Source organism: Cataglyphis hispanica, chromosome 22, assembly GCF_021464435.1.
Source record: "Cataglyphis hispanica isolate Lineage 1 chromosome 22, ULB_Chis1_1.0, whole genome shotgun sequence".
NCBI classification, from domain to species: Eukaryota; Metazoa; Arthropoda; class Insecta; order Hymenoptera; family Formicidae; genus Cataglyphis; species Cataglyphis hispanica.
The window spans coordinates 2,417,905-2,440,445 of NC_065975.1; the positions used below are offsets into that span (position 1 = coordinate 2,417,905).

Sequence of the window (22,541 nt, forward strand, 5' to 3'; positions counted from 1 at the left end):
TTAGACGACGTCGATGATTTTATAGACTTCTTATTCAATATATATTTTAAATTCTATAATTTGTAAACATTTTTAAAAATGTCAATTGATTTAATTATGCAATTTATTGTAGAATTGATAAAAAGCAAAAAAGATTATTCTTCGTGAAATTTAAATTAGATAAATGACGTTATTTATCTCGAAACATTATTTCGAAAAGCCTTTCGTTTCAAATGAATGAAAAATTCCAAGTTTCGTGACATGACATTTTTCATTAGAAAATCAACATTAAATATGCAAAGTAATGTATCTACTTTCTCTCATGCTCGAGACACTCTATGTGTTTTTCGAAAAGCAGGGTCAATCACGACTTTGATGAAGAATATCGGTAGTCGCCGTCTAGCGATCGTCTACTTTCCACGATCAAGTGCTTCAGGTGTTTTTATGGTTTTTTTCACTCTCGTTTTTCTTCCCCGCGTGTGCGGTTTCCCGGAGATTTTACCATGAGTAAAGTCTCCCTTCATGTTCGCACATTTTACGGCGTCGTACCGCGATTTTATATACGCGACGTTGTAACGTACCATCGATCAGGAACGAGTTGATTTGCGCTTTCATGGAAACACTCTCGCTAAATCGATCTTACTACGTGATTCGCATAGATTGTCATGTTATCAGATATTATGTAACGCGATTGTAATACCAAATTGATTCACACACACACACACACACACACACACATATTTAATACGTATAAACGGACAAACTAATGACGCTCCTTTAATGTCAACAATGTACGTCACGTAGAGAATATATACATAGAGGATATATACACCCGCGGCGATAAATAAACTTAACGATAGCGAAGGAAAGGTCACTGTAAATTAAAATAAACGCACGAATTCTCTCGACGGTTTGAGCGTTCGAGGAACGGACGGTCTATCGAAATAACGACGGACGGCTCGCCGTATATCGCGAATGGCACGCGATTAGCAAATGGATTTTACATCGCAACCGAAAATTAATCCGGCCACTCATCAGCCACCCCGTTATTGTCAACGTCACGCGTAATTCGTATCGCGCTTTTAACCTTCGCCGCCGAAAACGTCCTTTCGCACCGAGTAATCGATATTGTCACGCTCGTCAATAATTCCTCGTTTGCTGATTTATTTTTTATTATCCGTCCGTTTACAACGGTATGTTCGATGTCAATGAAATCACCGTGTCTATATAACGTGGAGAAAGAGAAGCGACGGACTCGATCCGATGTGCGATACGTTACGTAAAAGTGTCCCTCAATTTGTTTATAGAATGTAAAATAAAAATCGACTGTGTACAAACATTTTCTTCTTTACTAGAGTTACTGATACTTCATATTTTCTCAAAGCTTGTGAACTTTAGAACTCGATTGAAATTCATCGAGTGAATTAAAGTCGAGTAACAGAGTACACTGGAGAAAGAATCTTCATCACAAGTGTAAAGAAGTGAAATTACGAGAGCTATACATATCATTGTTCTAGTGATTGGATTTAAGTGATGTTAAGTTTTTTTGCTTGCCATTCATCATTTGTTACGAGCTGCAATAGTGATCGATCGCCTTAAATCACGATAACATGTACCTCATTTACCTCTGCAAAGGAAACTCACGAAACAAACAATTACAAATCGAACTTTAGAATTATCGTGTCTGCTAGACGACGCATATAATAGGACTGGTTTTAAGAATTGCGTCTGATGAGAAGTTGCAGTTCTGTTGCCTTTGTTTTTTCTTTCAACCGGTTTATCGCGTATACGTGTGATGAAATAATTCGAAAAATAACGCATATACATACGAGTACAAGTTTCGCGATCTATCTGCTCTCGAAGACTTTAAGAATCGTTCTCAAGACCGGTTTGACATATACGTATCACAATGGCAGTTTAATCCGCTGGCGGGCGGACTTATGAAGCATCGGCGGTGACCTCGCTGCTCTCCAGAATTGCATCCGACTTCTATTTTGGCCGTCGCTCCGTCTACGAATCTTTTAAGTCAAAATAATAGCTCCGTCTACGCGCGGCGACTCATCGACCAAAATGTACGTTGATTTTTTTTTCTTTTTTTTTTTTTTCACCGTGCGGGAGAACGTTGATGTTATTACTACGCAATAATTTTATACTTGCCAAAGTGCACATATATTTATAATACAATATCAGATTTATTATACTTTACACAACATTTTTATTCGCCTGCGCCGACAATTATTTATATTAATTATTTGTTGATTTTGAAATGATTTTTTTCGATCATAAATCAGTAAATTAAATTAAAATACAGTAGATTAAATAGTACATAGTAGATGAGCTTTGAATGATGCAAAAAGAAAGGAAGAGAGAGAAGATAACAATTAATTGATAACTTTTAATTTATTATTAAAAATAAATATAATTTTACATGCCATCAGTGTAGTTCTAACGCTAATCTTTTTTTCATCAATTTAAAAGTTTAATTCCTTTTTTGCGATTTGGGACAGAAATAAAATGAGACGTCCCGATAAACTTTCGAAGAAAAGTCATAAGTGGGACATATATTTCCTGTTTGACACACACGAAAGGATTAAAGCGTGTATGTACATATTGAATCAAATACATTTGTGTTATCAAACGTATTATTATCGTTCCGCTCTACGTGCTATCGATGATATCTCGGGATTGAGGTTTACAAAGAAGCAGAAAGAAACCGCACCACGCAAACAAGAGATTCAATAATCTCGAATACAGTTAACCAAGTTGTAGACTGATGGATATTTCTATGTATTTGAATACGAAAAGATCTCTTCCATCATTTGTTCCATTACAAGAGAAGTGTAAATTGTTCTTGTATTATAAAACTCTCTCTAAAGATTTGTTGAAAATTATCAATTTTTTTTCTCGATACTATTCATCTGAGTTGAATAAATTATTGATAGTCTTAGATTATCGAGTCTTAAATTATCGAGATATACGGTTGTTTATCATGTCATAAAATCATTTCCTATAAATTTGCATCGTCGCTTATACGTCAATATAAGATATTATATACACACATTTACTCGGGAGACTGATGATTTAGAAAATAAATGAGCATATATAATACGAGTAGATAATATACTTAAGAAGATGCGAATGTTCGTTTTTATCATATACATACATGAATCTTTCGTGATTATAGCGCGCGCGTATTTTCCACTTGCATCCGTTCGTTACTCCACTTTATATTAGTCACATTCAAACGCGCATCTTACATTCCTCCGTCTTATAATTTCATTCGTCGTTTCCTTTTGCCGTCCTTCCATCTCGCTTTTCCCTTTCTCTGTGCGTCTCTCTACGTATTCGCTCGTTGGACGAGCGGCCGAACGATCCTCGGTTGCAAGTCGATGGATCGACCGTCATTCGCAACCACTGACATTTCCAGCAGAGTTATTTGCATAATTTACTACCGACCTCAACATTAGCGTCCACCTATATGAAGCCGCGTAATACCACAAATAGTTTCAAATACATTGTATATACGAATATATGTAAATATCAATACACACATATAAAAGCATGTGTATGTGTTCGGTACATACGACTCATACAAGCAACTCGATCCGGTGTATACGAACGTGCCTTTTTTTTTTTTTTATTTAGCCAATACAAATATCGCGACCTTGAAATTTGACATACGTGCTAACTCACGATAGTCTAAAACTACGCGAGATGAGACGCGAAAGAGAATTAAAAGAACGAGTAGATGCATATTCCGCGATGCGATATTGATGCAGAAAGCGGAGGCAGAATCCTTGATCCTATCGACTCTAGGCATGACGTCAGGATCGATCCGCGACGATCGCGCGAGCAATTGATGAATATACATGAAGGACTAGCCGAGACAAGTGCAGGCCACGACACGACGTGGATGCACTTACGATTGTTATAGCGAGACCCGAATAAGTCGTACGATAATAACACGGATTTAAACCGTTTAAAATTTGCATTTTTTTTTTTACACAATCATTGAAAAAAAAAAAAAATCCCTGGACATAATCTTGGGTTTCACATTTTTAGAATAAAGAAAATGGTGAACACATATTACTCAATATATTATTATTTAATGATACATTATATGATATAATAGAAAAGTGGGTTAAAATTCTGATAAAAAATTAATTATTCTATAAAATTTTATTTAAAAAATTCTTAAATATAAACTAATGTCAACTCAACATATGCAACTATATATATAAGTACATCTTACGTATTAATATATTTCTTATTTTTTTTCTCGTATGTGCTTATTAGTGTCGTAAAGTTTGTCTCAAAGAATTTAGATTAAAAATTTAACCAACAAATTCACTTTTGACGACACAGCCCGTGCTGTATATTATCACATCAAAGATTTTTATTCCATTTTTTTTTTTCTTTACTGAATTGTCGGCACGCCGATTTGTCGAGGCTTGTTGAATTTCTGCGTCATACCAAGTATGATGCGGCTGATAAACAATTAAATGTGTTACAATGGATATAATTGCCGCGCTCCCACGATTATTATTAACCGCGTTTCCCGCAAGCCGAGTAGAAAGAGGACCGGACGGTCGATTTTTATAATTTTGACTCTTCGTAATATTCAACAAACCACATTTTATTAATTATCTGACTTTTTTCTATATATTATCTTTTCTTTTCTCACAATTAATTGCAACTATTGTTTGTAGGATTTGAGATTAGGTAATTAACACTTTTTGCATCTATAAACTTTAATTAAGACAATTTTATGTATATATTAAATAAAGAATCGTTTTTTAATTTTTAAAAAATATTAATTTCTAAAAATATTGATCGTTATTTTTAATTACCGCAGCATACAAACTTGACAATACTAAAGATAGAAAACACTTTACACAATTTTATGCTCGTATTACTCATCTTATGCTGACAATGAATATATCTAATATGCTTATAAGGTCAAATATGCTTATAATCTTACGTAAATTGACGTACAGTAAATTTTTTTCATTCCATGTATCGTATAAGTTTTATTACACACACACACACACACACACACACACACACACACACACACATACATACATATATATATATATATATATATATATATATCGAATGTAATAAAACTTATACGATACATCGAATGGCAAAAGCTTTAAATAATCCTGTGGAAGGAAAAAAATGATGAAACATATAGATTGTCATAATGCGTTAATCGAGTTAATCTAAAAATGGTCGAACGCGACGCGAGGAAAACAGTTTTTATTCGCGTAGATGCCGAAAGAGACGATAATTTCATTAAAATTACGTACCGCGAATAACGCCGGGAGGTGTGCGGTGTCATACGTCATTAACGCTCTCGTCACGAAGGCGTGCGTGTTGCGCACGCGTGTCCGTGGCACGTAGTAGATGGAAATGGGAGATGGTTTTTAAGCGTCGCGCGCGCGCGTGTGTTTTTGCCAGCCAGTGGCTGGACCACGTGCGTGAAAATACGTTCATATGAAATTCAACGCGGACGTCCCACGAAAATATATTATTATCGCCCGATGCCGAATGGGGAAAAATATTTTGACATTTCTACGCTTAAAATCGTGACAAATGCGCTAATGCCGCGATTTTAAACACCGGCAATGAGAATAAGATGGATCCCTTACACGTGTGCCGAAAATTGAATTAATATTCCATTTTTCTATGTCTCACGAAAAATGCTTTCTCGTTCTCTTTGATAGTTAGGCAAGAAATTAAATAATTCAATTGCTGTTTATAAAACTGTTGTAATAACTTATTTATTCAAGTTATATAATTTCTCTGACATTTTATTTTACGCACATATATGTATAAAATTTTAGTTTTTTTTTTTTTTTAATTGACTTGGATCTGTATTAGCCTCAAAATGAGTAATTTGATATAATATCTATATATAAAGATATATCTATATAAAAAGATAATACAAATATATAGTTAATTACGTGACTTAAAAGAATTGCGAAACGTTTAAAGACGGAGATCAAGATCCATCTGCGCGAAACATTATGAAGAATCGCGCAGATTATATGGATTACGAAGAGAGGTAAATTTCCATGAACGAGAGCGCGAAGCCGCTGCTAAATACACTAGCCTTCGTCCAGTTCCATTTACATTTTCACTTTTATCCTTATTTTCATACGCTTGTTCTGGCTTCTGCAAACAGATAGCGCATTTTATAACGTTGCACCTGAGGCCTACGCGAGTTTATCGCATTTTTCCCCGATGCGGCAAATGTGTGCCGCGCTCACTGACAAGTGGTGATCTCGAAGGAGAGGCGGTGGGCTCTTCGTCCGGTGTTACGGGCCAAAGATTACCGCGACTCTCGCGCACGAGATCACGTATGTAAATGATAATTATCGGGTTCAAGCGCGCGCTGGAAAGATCAATTAGTTATGCCGCGAGCGGAACGTTACGTATTTACGTGCGTATACATATGTATGTACGTATGTATGCAATCTCGCGCCTTCCGAGATTAATCGATTAGGCGAAAAAAGTGCCGCGGATAACGTTGCGAGGAAAACGTAATACGCAAAAAAAAAGAAAAAAAAAATTATACTAGGAAAAACGAATCGCGCAGTCCTCCGTAATTATCTGAGCAGCAAATCAGCTGCGAGTTTATATTCTCGTGTGTCTCCTTTAAAGAATTCAATTAATGCAAGAGACGCATGGTGAATCCAGGTGTAAAGTTAATAAATAATCCACGCGCGGGCAGCATATGTGACGAAACTGGTATCGTTTTAAAATTAAAATTGCGCGCATATTATTAACATTCGTAAATTTCAATAACGCCGTCCGCCAAAAGATTCAGAACTAATTGTAAGCTGGGCAAACATTATAACACACGCAATCGTCTCATAAGGAGAGAGTTTTTTTAATACGTAACGAATGCAATACTCAACACACGTGAGGCAAGCAGGTAGAAAAAGGCAAATTACTAGGTGGAACGAGTGAAACGATACAATGTGAATAAGTAGATAAATCCATAATAATGGCGAACGAAACTTGCATAGACTCGGAAATGGCACCTGTTTTCACCTGTCGCGCATATCTGATTATGGGCTAGACTATGTAGCTTATCGATTACGTAACACCGCGCGCTGAAAGAATTAATCGGAAAAGAAGGCTGCTCAATTTATCATCAGAATATACATAAATAATTAATAAAACGCGTTGGAAATTCAATAAAATTTTAAATATTTTATAACCGACATTCTGTTTTTTTTTTTTATCAATAAAATTATTCAAATTGCATCGCGTTAAGTATACGTTTGTGCCTTGAACTTTGATGCTGCGCTCGATATTATCCTTGTTACACGGGTAATTATGTCGCAACAATATCACTCGATGATCATTCCGATTCCGCAGGATTCATTTAATCACTTCGATCTAGAGTAATAAAATATTAATTACATTTAAAAAAAATTTTAGAATAATTTTAATTATAAAATATATAAAATCAATATTTATTTAATAATGTTATCTATATTATTACTAGTAATTAATGTCAAATTAAATGTAATAAATTAATTAATGTCATCCTACTGGATAATTTAAAATAAATTATAATATAAATATATATAATATGAATTTGATAAGACATATTTTTGTCCGTAGTGCTTGAATAGATGGATTCAATAGCAACGATGTCTGCTTGTCGATTTATCCACTTGGATTACTTGCAGACAGAATAATTTATACATAATATCGAAAACGCGCGAATTCTTGTGAGTATTCTTTGCATGCGCGTTCAATATTGGTTCTTTAAGCAAAATTGACGCGCGTGGGCTTGCTTTATAGAAGCGCGTCTTCTAACCGCCTACGCGTACTCCACCGAATATGTTCATGCATTGTCGTAAAAGTCACAGGATGCTCCCGTCCTTGTAAGAGAAGGGTCCTCGCTTCTGAACTGAACTTAACGAGCAAAGATGCGTGCAAAGCGCGCGAAGAGCAGTAAAGGAGCTATTAATAAATTATGAAGTCATTAATGACGCGGTGCGAATTATTAGATTTTTTCTTCTCTCTCTCTCTCTTTTTTTTCCTTTTTAAAATTTCGCAGTGATTTATTTAATAAAAATGTGATGGAAATCGTATTTCATTTTGTATCGCAACATGTGCAAATCGGAATTTAAATATATTATAATACAAATATATCCTGGCTGGGAATTTCGTAAAATCACGCTTAGATGATGGTATCCGAGCGAGAGGTTCCACTTTGGAGGCACCTTTACTCGCTGCTCAAGGTCGAGCGATAACTTTTCTATTATTGGCAGGAAACAGATCAAGTGCGCAATTTATTACAACTTCCTCCATTTAACGCCGATAACGTTTCCGGCTGTTTTTGCTGCCCGCGAAGGTTGTTCGCGTAAAAGAAAAAAAATTCGACTCATATTAATTTTATAATTCAAGATGGAACGTTGAGATAAGCTAAGACGGCGATAATCGTTATTTTTACTTAATGAAAACTTTCTTTATTTCTCGATACATCAATAAAAGATTTTTGGTATAATACTTGAAGGTTTGATTTGGGCGAAATAATTGCCAAAGCATTTCGAGAAAAGTGTAAAATGATGAGGAATTTTTTTCCAGAGAGAGTGTCAGAAAGTTTTTATATAATTGATATATCTCTCCGTGGGAATATTCGAAAGCGGATAGATTGTCGGCGCATATATATGTGAGATACTTATTATCCGCCGTTGAGTCTATCGAGTACGAGAGTTATATCTTAAACGCGCTTGAGACAGCGCAAGAAATTGCGATCCACGCGATCGCGCCGAAAGAATGACGATGTATATTTTTGCATGCATAAGGAGCGTTCAAGAGTGTCGATGCGTAAGAGCGCAAAGTAGTAGTTGGAATACCGCGTACGAGCGCGCATGATATAGCTAAACTCAAACCCGTCGGATATTTATATGCGCGTCGAACGATATTGAGAAGTCGGCTTAATGACAATCACTCGTAACGCAGGATCACTCTCGTCCTTGCAACCCGTAAGATCCTTGCCCCTTGCACGACGCACCGGCGGGCGGTTGCGTCAGCCGACCGTTCCATCCGTGCTGCTTCTTTCTCGATTATCATCTCGAGACACGCGCGCACACATATAAGCACATCGATGTGCCTGTTGTATATACACGCTGCTACGTACATGCGTGTTCTACGCGTGTATTACGCTTCGTATTACGAACGCGAGGACCATCTTTTTTTTTTTTTCTTTCTTTTTTTCTTTCCCGTGACAAACATAAGCGAGAGACACAACACTTTATAGTGTCTTGCTGATAAATTACGATAACTCTCGATCTCGCGACATACAAAAACCCATGGGACACAAGTTGCGTATAATATTCTCGCAGGACTTTAAAGATTACTTATTGAGACTCTTATTGGACTCGGTATCAGGTTAATTATATATTCTAATAATAACTGGATGTTAATGATGTGGATAATGACGCGCTATGACACACAAAGCATTTCGCGTCATATTTTAAACACGAAGCGAATTACGAAGCGGAAAAATCTATTGAGACGATCTTGTACGAGTAAAATGCATCAATAACACATAATATCTGGAGCGATTAATCTATTATTAGCATTTAATTAAATGTCTGGAAAATGCCGATGGTTGCTACCAGCTGTTGCTATGTTAACTTTTCAGCCGCGGAATTGCTTTATAATCGAAGTAGGTTGCTAATATACGATTGAAGAAGTAATTAAAACGTACGTCCGATAATCTGCGCCGCGTCACAAGGCTTTCTCGCCGACGGCGAACGTCGTTCAAGGTGACCCGATCTAATCCAGTATCTGTGAATTGTGATTGCAGGTGACGAGCAGTATCGAGGCGCCGGCGGTTCGAGTAGCGGAAGCCCGCCCGCCAGTCTCTTGGTGGTTCCTCAACCTCTCACCGTCAAACCCTCCCATCCCTCGCATCTCAATTCTCATCTCGGTGGACCGCACTCGCATCCGCCGAGGAAGTACCAATGCAAGATGTGTCCGCAGGTGAGTAGCATCGATATCCCTTTAATTCGTCGAGGTAAGACCAATAACGGGTTATGCCACATTTTCATAAGCACATTTTTGAACGATTATCTTTTACGATCGCGATGCTTTTCGTCTATTTGATGATATCAAAAATATTAAATATTAATATTAAATTGGAAGGCGCATGGTCGCTTCGTTTAGATCAAATACAATACATTGACGTGGTAGTTGATATTTTTTCGACACGACATATCGGGGGAGGGGGCTTATTTTTATTATTATATATTTTATAATTCCAATAATCGAGACGTGATCCAATTTATCATATCAATGTACTTGATCTAATCGAAGCGTCAGCATACGCAATTGATATTTAATATTAATATTTAATATTTTGAATATCATAAAATAGGTAAAAAGCACCGCTATCGTAAAAAATAATCTTTCAAAAATGTGAATGCTCCTGAAAATGTCGCATAACCCGTTATCGGTCCTTTCTTTTCTTTCTTCCCATTTTTCATTTTCCATTTTCTTCAAAAGAGTAATAGAATAGCTTTACGACGATATTTTTTCTATCCTATCGACTTTTTTGTCTTCCTATATTGTCTATATTTTTATAGAAACGGTAGCGTTAAACTTAAAGTAAGGGTTAAGACCTAAAAAATTTTCTCAAAATTTTCTGTGGGAAGGCAACCACGTGCCATGTATCTGAGATTATTCGGCTAATGCCACTGTTGCAAAAGATAGATTTTCTTTTTATTGAGGGAAAGAAATGGTTAGTAAGAATTTTTTTCCGAACCACTGAAATTGAGAAAGGGTTATAACTGCTTTTCTTAAACTCGTGATACGCCTTTCGTTGGCGATTGAACATACCGTCGTGCATGTCATAAAAAGTATTGAAGATTATAAAAATCCCGTTTCTTTTCGCTATCCATCAAACTCGATTTTTCTCAATTTATTTTTGTGTCTTGCAAGAACTAGCTCTCGTGCTCTCGAGACTCGACAAATACAGTCTCAATGAAACTTATCATCCGCTAGAAGTGTTTGAGATAAAATTAGTATTTATAATTATTATATATTATTAAATATGAATTAACGATATACCAATATCGTGGATATTTTGCTAGATTTTTAAGTCTAACAATAAGATAATTTTTGAAATGCGTTATTTTCGCAATAATAATAATAAGATTTTATTTATACATTTATATAAATGTAATTATTATTTTAATATATGATTATTCATATGGTTTTAAATCATAAGAGTTCTCATATTTTCTATCGTAGACGATCAAGATAAAATGACTGTGCTACGTAGTACAGTGTAGCACTACGTAACATAACATACAGTTATATTCTTCGTTTCCTCTATTTTTTGCCCCATTTTTTATTTTTATTCTAATATATAGAGTAGTTGCATTTATAATCCTGAAAAGGTTAACAGGTCTCATAAATGTTGGAAACTGTTTTATGAGTGGTTTTTTTAGTGCCGATCCCTTGCAAAAATCCCTTTGCGGCATGTTTTTGTTTAAGTAAAAGGAATTTGTCAAACTTTGCGTCATAAACAATAAAATCTCCATTAGGAATAACAATGCAGAATAAAATCTAATATTTATAAAAATTTATTTTTTTTTTTTATTATATTCTAAGAATTCCAAGTATTGCAAGTGACGCTAAACGGAAATTCAAATATTTTAATCGCCATTTATAATCGCAAATAATTTAATTATTTATATTAATTAAATTATTATTACTCTATTGACAATAAACATTTTTAAAATTCGAAAAAATGTAAATAGTATAATAAAATCATTATTAAAAAATAATTCAGAGATAATAGAAATTTTTTTTTGAATTATCGACAAAGGAATTCTTGAAATATATCGTAAAAACTGGTAGGTACGAATATCGAATGATCGTATTGTAACATCTATCTAACAAGATTGAAAGCCGAGAGAGAGAGAGAGAGAGAGAGAGAGTGGTTTGAAACCGAGACATGAGAGAATTCTGAAATAATCAAAGACCATAAGAGATTGATATCATTTTTCAGAAGCCATCCCAGATTTTCTTAACTTTTATATTTGATCAGAATTTGTCCAACGCAAAGATACTTTTATCTCGTAAAACGGGATATATCATTTTAATCATTAATGTCTGGTGGCGAGCGTGGTTTGAGGGGGCGACTCTTGCAACTTTTATCAAAGATACGGTATCCTCGCGCGGCTTTAAGATTTCGGTGCGCACCAGAGGGCTTACCGCGACAGGACATTAGAAATCTGACCTTTAGAAAATTTCTTGCCTCCACGTCGTTAAATTCCCCGTGGCGTCGGTCGGCGCGCGACACCGTACATTCGCAAAATTTATATCCCCGATGATGGATTTCAGTTTCGCAAATTGGTTAACGGCGCGCTTTACGAGCCGTTTAGAGACAATCGTTAAAGTTTACAGCTTTCCGCGCTTTTCGCGATAATTACCGGCAAACACCGTTCGCGTCGCGAAAAAAGACGCCGGCGTAAGACGAGCGAGAGAGAATGACACAAGACAGACACAAGAGAGAGCGAGAAAGAGGATGGAGAGGTTCGAAGGACGCGGCACACGACATTCCATAAAGCGGATCGTTAAAATTTAATGATATTCACCGAATGGTTATAGAATAGGGCAGATTATCATACACCGGAGGCCAGCGAAGCGCGCCGGCGCTTATATTCGCGGAGTTGCGTCGCGCCGAGGAAAAAAAAAAAGGAACACAAGACACCGGCAATTAAGACCAGTTATCGCGTTGGATACAATGTGACATTGAAAAAGGGGTTAATTTCTCGCGGATCAAGAAACATCGTGCGTCGAGAAAATCCCGCAATCTTTCCTCTGCCTGTCTCTCTGTTACCTGAAACGTGTCTCTCAATAAAGGATTTTTTCGCGCCTATCGGTGTGTATGCATGTTCTAAACCGTTAGGTGTTGCCAGGCAGGAGTGACAGGAAGATGCGACAGAAGGATAATCGTTAAGATGATGAGTTAAAGAAACGGAGACCGATCACGCTGCTGCTCTCATTAGCGAGAAATTAGTAAACGAATAAATCTAAATCCCACGTAGAAACGACCGCTTCGCGTTTCCTCCGTTAATGACTAATCCGGTTCTTAATCGCCCGCTGACCTTATCACTAGTCGACGACGCCGGCTAATAAAATAAATATTCGCGTATACGCGGATCCGCCAATTTTGATCGTTATTATTTTATTAAAAGGATGAGGATGATTATAACGCGATACAATTATGACACGTTACCTTTTATTGTCTGAAATACTGAAATAATTTATTATTTGCACATCCGTCACGTAACAAAATGACTTGAACATAACGAAAATGATCTCGTGAATTATCTAATGAAAATTAAAATCAATAATGTTTGCGCAGACAATTGTATTTTTGGAGCGATTATGAGCGCAATTTTTTTTAACATTATTACTTTGTGACACTCGTTATCGATATGTGATATTTTTAAATATTAAAATAAAATATTTGCCTTTCATTTTAATTATTATTAAATTTATTTATTTATTTAATTTTAGTATTAATTTTATTATTATCTTTTTAATTATTATTCTTCTTAATTATTATATTTGATAAATATTATACTTTATCAACTTTCAGTTGGATTTTTTGCCTAGAAGAGATATATATATATATATATATTTTAAATTAATAGTGTCTTTTATTTATAACAAAAAGATGATTTTTATTTCTGACTTTGCAAAAACTGATCGGATCTAGAGATTGTTGTGCTTATTCTCGCTTTCTCTGTAGTAATAAATACCCGCTGACGATCGCGGACTGCGTCGCGTTCCAGACAGAGATTAAACCGAATCAAATTACACATTTGTGGCCGGTAAAAAAAAAGTTCACAAATTATACAGATTTCGTGCAACGGTACTGGCAGATTCCTCGCGATTAATCGCTCTCCGCGGCACGTTACAAAGTAGTAATTTCTCGTTATAATCGTTTCTCTTTATCGGATATCCTTTCGAAGAGTAAGATCATCGAAAAGAAAAAAAATAAGAGAAAGAGACGAAAAAAGACAAGTATAGTCAATTGGAAAAATAATAAATAGAAAGAATAATAAAAGAGAAAGATGAAATTATTGAAGGGGCACTGATATATTTTATACCCGTTTACCATATAATCGCGAAAATAAGCTTTAAAAGTGATATTATATAATGATGAAACTGAGTAGCGAGTATACAAAGGTAATGATATGGCGCAGTGCAATCAGAACATCAACATCTCCATAATAGTTCTCACGATGCAATTCTAATTATAGCTTACGCGGAGAAACGAAAATTATAGAATATACAGTAGAATTATTAAATTAATAATTATAATCATAAATCGATATGTTCGATTCGTAAACATTGTATAAATAACTATATCTCGAATAGACACGCAACGGGAGTCTCAGATGTAGTTTATTCATGCTATTCATGAACAAGGTATCGATAGTCAATTCATTCTCGATTAATTAATATCGATCATATTACAACAATATGAGAAGAGGGAGTGAACGAAGAAGGCAGGGGGGAGGGGGGGGGGCATAAATTTGGTTCGGGGTGGGAGAGTATAAATTCAGGAATTCATAAATTGCCGCAATCACCACGCCCCCATAAAAGCAGGAAGTAGAATTATGCTTCATCTCGCGCAACGGTACTGTCACGCTCGTTTCACTAATGTCTTCTACGATAAATCGAGTTCGTTGTTGCTGCGTGCGATGCCCGTCTGTCCGAGAGTCCTGTTGGACCTAACATTCAACATTCCTCTCGCACGAACCAACAGAACTCGTTCGTCTCGGGTATTTCGAGATTTTCAAGAGGAGTTCTTCTTGAAACAGGAATTTTGAAATAATAATTTCTTTTTTAAAATTTTTTTTTTTTTTAATTTTAATGACACTTAACCGAGCAGATGTGGCTATATATGCTCGCGCTGGCAATTTGAAACGTTCGAATTATGACGTTTTTAAACGTCGTGCGCGACTCGAAATTGAAGTCACGGACTAAAGCCGCTCGCGGATATCGCGATTGCCCGTCGCGCTTCACCGATCTTGTCCTTTAATGCAACGCGTCTCTACCTCGTTGTCGCTTTACGACGCTTTAACATCGTCCTGCCGCCGTCGCTACCGTTCCTCCTTATCGAACATTCCACCATCGGGGGAATACACGATCTCGCAGCGTACTGACACGCGGCCACGGGGAGAAATAAGACGAGCACGAAGGAGGCAGAGAGAAAGAGAAAGAGAAAGAAAGAGAGAGAGAGAGAGAGAGAGAGAGAGAAAAGGAAAAAGGTGACCGTCTCCTGAATGAAGCTATGCACCTCCGTAGCCGGAGGGCTCAAGATTCAAGTCCGGAGGCTAGTGTACCGTGACGGCACAGCATCCTGCCTCGATCCCCTTCCTCCTCCCCCCCGCCGCGCTCCACTCTGCGCGTAACCCCTTACTTTATCTCTCCTGCCTTCATCTCAGCCGCTCGCGCTTCGTCCTTCTTCGTCCGTTCGACTCGTTTCGACTCGCCGCGCGTCGTTCTTCTCGGTAACCCTCTTTCTTCGCCGCTAATGTCCCGCGCTTCTTCCTTTATCATCGTGTTTCTCGGTCTCCCTCCTTCATTAAGCTTCCTCACCGACTGGCGCTATCCTTCTTCGCTCTAGGTGCCACCGGTGCTCGAATTGGATTACTCGTCCTCTTGGCGCGAGTTTCTCTCTCTCTCTCTCTCTCTTTCTCTTTCTCTCTCTTACTTTTTTAATTCCATGTCCTTCGTTATATTACGCAATATATACTACCTGCCATCCTTATCAAGCTTTCGGTCGATTCGCGTTTATCTCAACTCATTTGTCAGTCAGCTTCTCTAGGTATATCTCGCTTTATTGGCTTCCTGTCAGCAATTTCACAACCGTCACGGTAGCGAAATTAGCGGTTTTCGTTCGCCTGTCCTGTCCTTCGTTTTTCCTTTCACACGTTACACCTTCGCCGCGGATGGTGAGCGCCAAGGCGATTCGCGCTCACGACGATGTTGCTTCGTTGTGCTTCATCTTCCATCGTCAATGTCTTTCTGCTTCTTCATCCATCGATGCCCAACCGCTCTTCCTTCCATTAACATTTCGTTTCACCTCAACGGTTCGGGCGCCTCGCCGTAGCTCTCCCTCATCCCTCCGCGTCCCCACTGGAAACACCCGTCCTCATGATCTTCCTCCATCTTTCCCCTCTTCCTTTCCCCTACCATCCCCTTTCCCCACCTCATCCTTCCCGTTCATTCTCTACGTCACTGCCTGCGTTCGTCGCGTTCACGCAACTCTTCTGCACAGCTTCTCTTCATCTAATTCCTCTCTCTCTCTCTCTGTCTCTTTCTCTCCTCGTCCTCGGTATTTCCTCCAATTTACCTCATACTCTTCGGTTCCTGCCAGGCATCATCATCGTCCACTTCGGCCGATCGATATCTGAGGCCAAGCTTCGTGACGCCGTCCTCTCGTCCCCCCATCGTTCGCTTCTGAACGCCGGAAAACCGCAACACGGATCTAGTTAACCGCGCCGTGGAAATTATTCGCGGAATAATATCGTCCGCGGATCTAGGAATCGATTCCGTGATGATGCCGTGGAACTCTTTGCCCGCTGCGCAATATTTGTTGCACTATTTTTTTATCTCGCTTCAAAACTTGCGAGTTTTTCAATCTGCGCGCGAGAGAGAGAGAGAGAGAGAGAGAGAGAGAGACTCGGCACATTTTAATATATCTATTTTCGAGATATCGAAAGTAATTAATCTGACTAATTAATTAATTTTCCCGAATGTCATATTCATATCACCCTCAATCTTTGCACGCTTTTAAATAAGCCCGACTTCTTTTATAGTATTAAATTGCATCGAAAAAAATTTCTCTTCACGCTTTGAATATACTAATGCTTTATACATATGTGCTTATTTTTTTTTTTTTTTTATATATAATAAATCTCGTATACCTGCTATGTGGAATATACGCGCGCGATCCAATGATCCGCTAATTCTTTCCTCGAACTTTTCGAAGAGTAATGTCACGAACGTGATATTGCACGATGAGAGAGCACACACATCCGAGAGAGAGAGAGAGATGATTTCGCAAGGCGTACGTAGAGCCGGGCAAGGTCCATTCTTCGTTCTCGCGGTAGCCGCGAGCTCCGTCTTCCTTTCTCTCTCTCTCTCTCTCTCTCTCTCTCTCTCTCTCTCTCTCTTCAAGGCACACGCACAGGATCGAGAAGGTGTAGGAACGCGCTCGGGCGCGGATATTATTGAGAGAACGGCGAGCGGTGTGCGTGCACATCGGTAAAGGGGCCTCACCTGATCACGCACCACGGTAGCGAGAGGCCCGTCATTTTTTCCACTCAATTTTTTTTTATGCCTCTTTGTGGGCAGCAGCAGGTCCCCTACCACGGTTACTACAGTAAGATAGACCAGAAACGAGAGTGGAAAGGGGGGAGGGGCGGGGGAGAGGGAAGGCAATCGGAAGAAGATGAAGAGACGGCCGGGCCCGTCCGTTTCAAAAACATCAGGTTTAGATCTAACGCCGATCGAAATTCGTGAGAGTCTTCTCAAGGTTACGCATATCGCGGGCGTAATGAAGTAACCGGATCGAGTTGTGTTTCGCGGCACGATGCTGTTATCCTCGCATCTAACATTCCGGTAATCGGATTTAATTGGCGGATCGTAAATACAGATAATCAACGATGTCTTATTCAGTGCAATCGCGCTCGCACAGTTCGCGCGATTTTAGAAATCTCAAATGACAAATTGAAATTATACTTAATGGAAAATCTATGGAAAATTATAAATTCGTCTTGTTTTTTGGTTTTTATTATTACATATCTTGATTAATAAAAATTGAATCTTATTGTATAATAAAGTTTATTTAAAATTTATTAAAAAATATACAATATTGCATTAAGCAACTAATTGTCGAAATCTTGATAATCTCGGATAATTTTTCTCGGTTTTCGATATCTCTACAGATTAAATAAAATTTGCAACTTTTATAACACAGCTTGCGTAATGCGTATTATAATAATTTCTTTTGGAAGCGATGCGTTTTTAAAAAAACTGACGATAATGAAGCATTCGCGCGTAACTCGCAAAGAATATCGCGCGCACGGCGGTTAAATGGATTCAAATGAAAATGAAAACTGCCGATGAATGGAGCAGGTTGAGCCTAAAAAAGTTCGACCGGATCGAGAAGAGGAGAGAGAGAGAGCAAGAAACGAAGGGAGATTGAAAGAAGAGGAAGGGGGAGATACGTCGGGCAGTGCGCGGCAGCCTCCCACGCCAAACAAAAGTCCTTAAGCCTTAGACTGAACATGATACCCCATTTACTGTCTATGTACTAAATTTCCAAATCCAAACCCTCCCCCACCCGCCGCTTCTAAGCGCGTAGTCCCCTATGTACAATGCGAGGCACAATATCCCTCTTCCTCCCGATCCCCCTCCCAAGACCCTTCGTCTCTATCGGAGTTATGTAACCGTCCGTCCATCCGTCCAGCCTTCGTACGTCCGTCGACGCCTTCTGACAGACATGCTCTTTCTTCCTTGAATGTGCCTGGATTAAGAAGCGCGATAGATTCTTGGATCGAGGGTCGAGGGTGAACGTTCCATTCGCATGATTCGAGAATCGCACGATTTTCCTTATCACGGACAGGAAGTCGAATCTCTCAAACTTGACTTTTTATGACGTCATATTGAAGCATAATATACTCATAATTTTATATAATACATTTTAAAAGACTTCCCTATCCATCTCTCGCGCATATACATATTTTTTTCATCGCTACGAAAGTAATCTTATGCAAATATAATTTCATGGAAATATAGTCGAAATATAATTGATCGATAGAAAATGTCGACAATGACGTTTGTGCACAAAAAAAAGACGATTCGTTTTAACGATCCTCGCGTTTCTCATCCAGATTGAGAACCACGGAACCGTGTCCAGATATCTCGGGGGGCCACCGTGATAATGCGTGACAATTCGAATTTACTTGCAATTACCTATAGTCGAACGATCACGTGATCACTGGAAAGGCGATTAAAATGCCTCCTCCATATCGGTTCTCCTTTTTTTTCAGTCTTTCGAGCCGCGGGACTGTTCGTTCGCGTCTCCTCTCTCTTTCTGATCCCCTCGATCTCTCTTCTTACATTCTCTCAATGTGTCTTCCTCTCTTTCCCTCTTCTGACTTGTGCACAGCTAAGGAACCGTAACTATTTGACTCGATTCACTGTCTTTTTCTTTTTTTATCTCCTTTTGTGGTTCCTTTATTCGTTACTTCATCTTGACAAGATCTGTGACGAAAGTGAAGTAAACCATTAAACTCGCGGTTCTTTCTCTCTCTCTAGTAAGTTATTTTTTTTTTTACTTTCTTATTCACTTTGCTTCTCTCTCTCTTTTTCTCTCTCATCGAAACTAAATTACGAAACTTCGATAAATGTATAAGCTGGAATTTCTTCGCTTTTTTCATGCTTTATAAATAGTTTTTGTAATTTAATAAAAATTTAAAGCAGCTCCTATCCTTGACTTTTAAAAAATTACGTGAGCATTATGAAATTTTATCGATAACGATTTGCATTCATAAGACATTTAGCATCGGTAGAAAAAAGATTTTTTTTCGCCCTCCAAAAAAATTGCAGTAGGCTGCTTCGTGATGCGGACACGCGTTCAGGTTTATCTCGCGAATCTGCAACTCTAATTAATCATCTACGCATTCATGTATTCTCAATAATAATTTTAAATATACACTACGATACTTTTAATTATAGCACACCATGTATTAACGAGGGAAGATTATAAGTTATTAAACACGGAAGCGATTTGCTTATCGCGATATTAAATGCGAGCGTTCTCATGCTTCAATGGGCGATGAAATAGAAATAAATCGTCGCATGAAAATGCATTCAGTACTGGATGTGTGGCGAGAATGTGCGAGTTATTGCCTCGCATAAAGAACGTCAATGTCGCGTGGCTGTTTTCACGTGAACGGCCTATCTAGTCGAATCTGGTGTACTGGGTAAATGGGTAAAAAGCCACTGTGTGGATAGGTAGATAGGTTCGGTAGTCGTCGTGCAGAAACGGGAAAAGGGCGGCGCAGGATCTACGGTGAAGGGACGAGATGAGACGACGAGGGTTGGAAAAGGGAGAGGGATATATGAAGAAAGAGGGAGCGAGAGAGAAAAGAGAGTAAACAAGATGAAACGAAGTAGTGCTCGCGGTGGCTGCCGGTCGTAAATCTGTGGCTGGGCCTCATCACGGACTGAATATTCTCTCTCCCCGATATATACTGCCGCCTCTTGTCTATCTTCGTTCTCTGCTTGCCGCATCGTCTTTTCTCTCTTTCTTCCTCTCTCTCTCTCTCTCTCTCTCCCCTCTCTCGCATCTGACTCTCTATATATCTGTTCGCTTGATTTCTTTTTTGTTTCTCCTCTTTTTTTTTTTTCGAACTCGTACTCCGTCCCTCTCCTCTCTTTAGCCGCTTTTTTGTAGGCGCGACTAACGAAAACGGGCTCCGTGGCCTCCGGTAGCCGATTCCCTCGGAAATTGAGTAGCTATAAAATTAATTATCCGCCGTACTTTATCGCTCCGCGCCATCCTGGACCGAGGTGCGCGTCGACGCGCCCGTTTCTTTCCTTTTTCTCCCGGCTTCCTGTTTCCGTGAGTGTTCCGCGCACCAAGAGACAGGTTCTAAGACCAAGCCTTAAGGACCAAAACGAAAATATCGGTACATCTTGATTGTGGCCGTTTCCGCGCGTTCGGGCAACGATTCGCCGGAACGGTGATGAGGTCAAAAAAAGTGGAGCGACCTGCTTCCGTGCGTAAAGCGAACGAGAAGCTTTTCCATCAAGATAAAAATGGACGATCATTTAGGACAGTGATGCTTTTAATACCCGCGTCGGAAAAAGTGCTTTTGTCTAACTTGCATCTGTGCAAGTAAATCTTTCTCTGCAACAATTGTCGCAACAAACAAAAGATTATTATACCGTAAGTCTCACACACGATTCCAATTAATATCATCCATCATGAGAGAGAGAGAGAGAGAAGCACATTTTAATTATATATTTTTTTTTTTAATTTTAATTTTCTACATTTTATCTTTTTTTTTTATAAAAGATGATTCTACTTTGGTGTAAATAATATAATTGTAATTCTTTTTAATATATACAAAATTTTCTATGTGATTATTATATTACTGGATTTGATATCGCTGATTTCATTAAATGATTACAATACATACGGATACATGTCAATCATACGCGAATATCTGTCGTGCCGTTTCGTTTCGCTGTTTGATTTTAAGATCGTCCCGCGCTTAAATTTAACAGTCCTTAATGAAGCTCCTTTCGGCAGTCCGAAATGATGTTGCGGAATTAATTAGAGAGCTGCTCTGCCCCATTTAAGTTTACGACCGCGCGCGCACGAGCTTACGTTAATTATTACCGGCAACTAGTTGTAATTAGTCTCTTTCGAATACAAAATATCGGTTACAATGGCTTAGGTGAACAAAGGGAGACGGGAGAAATTTTAAGGGGATGAGTCTCGTAGAACTTTCTTAATGGCAACGCAGATTCCTTTAAAATGCTGGACGCGCGCGCGAGTTTGTGCAATTTATCGATTCGACATCGATAAATCGAACAAATGTACGCACTTGGTCAGTTACTACTAATTTCTATGATCCGACTACTTTCTACGGATGTGTTTTTATTCCAGACGTTTAAAGCACTCGTGCATTAATTTAGCTATCTTATCGCAGGGAAAGTTAATATGTACTTTTCACACATAAATTATATTTGACTATACCAATTTCTGCTACATTTTTATATTTTTTTGTGTGTTAATTTTAATGTAACTTTAAATAATATTCTAAAAATATCCTCTTCATTCCTGATCTAAGAGCTTACGAGATGCTTAGCTTTTTAATTAAATTATCAACGTAATATATCGGTAATTTATAATTTCCATTATTGCCAGAAGAGACAGCTAAACGTCTCAGTCGCCTACATTAAGCTATCTGTACTGTATCTTAAACAGCCTCTTTAAGATCATTTAAGATGCATCCTTAATTCTCTACGCATTATCGTGCAAAAGTATAAATCATAAGTCAATATCGCCGAGTAAAGTACCGTATCCGAGTGATGGCAGATCCGTAACGAACCGACGGAAGCGGTCATAGTCGCTCTCCCGATCCTCCCGGGCCGTTGTTAAGATCGTATCACGCGGTTCGATGAGCCGCCGCCGCCTCTCCTTCGGTCCTGCGAGGCAGGAAACTTGACGACGTCCGTCTCACGTCGGCCAGCGAGATGTGCGTTAGGTGCGCGCACACACACTCTACCCTCTTCTCTATCTTTCTATTTCTCATTTTCTTTCTCCCCACGGGGGATACCCAATAGAGAGCGCTCGACCATACGTGGATGTATGCTTGATGAAAGAAGGAAAGAGAGGGAGAGAAAGAGGGAGAAAGAGAGAGAGAGAGAGAGGGTCTTTTGGTGCATGTTTCCTAGGGATGCTGCCCCCGAAC

At 38.5% G+C, this 22,541-nt stretch overlaps 1 protein-coding gene across 2 annotated transcripts in view; it reads left to right on the forward strand.

Annotated features, from left to right (window-relative positions):
- LOC126857571 (zinc finger protein rotund-like) overlaps positions 1-22,541 on the forward strand; it is a 142,855-nt gene that overhangs the window by 80,768 nt on the left and 39,546 nt on the right. For both annotated transcript variants that reach the window (XM_050607160.1, XM_050607159.1), the window contains exon 5: positions 9,824-9,999. In XM_050607160.1, the coding sequence (XP_050463117.1) occupies positions 9,824-9,999 (176 nt within the window). The remainder of the gene's footprint in view (positions 1-9,823; positions 10,000-22,541) is intronic.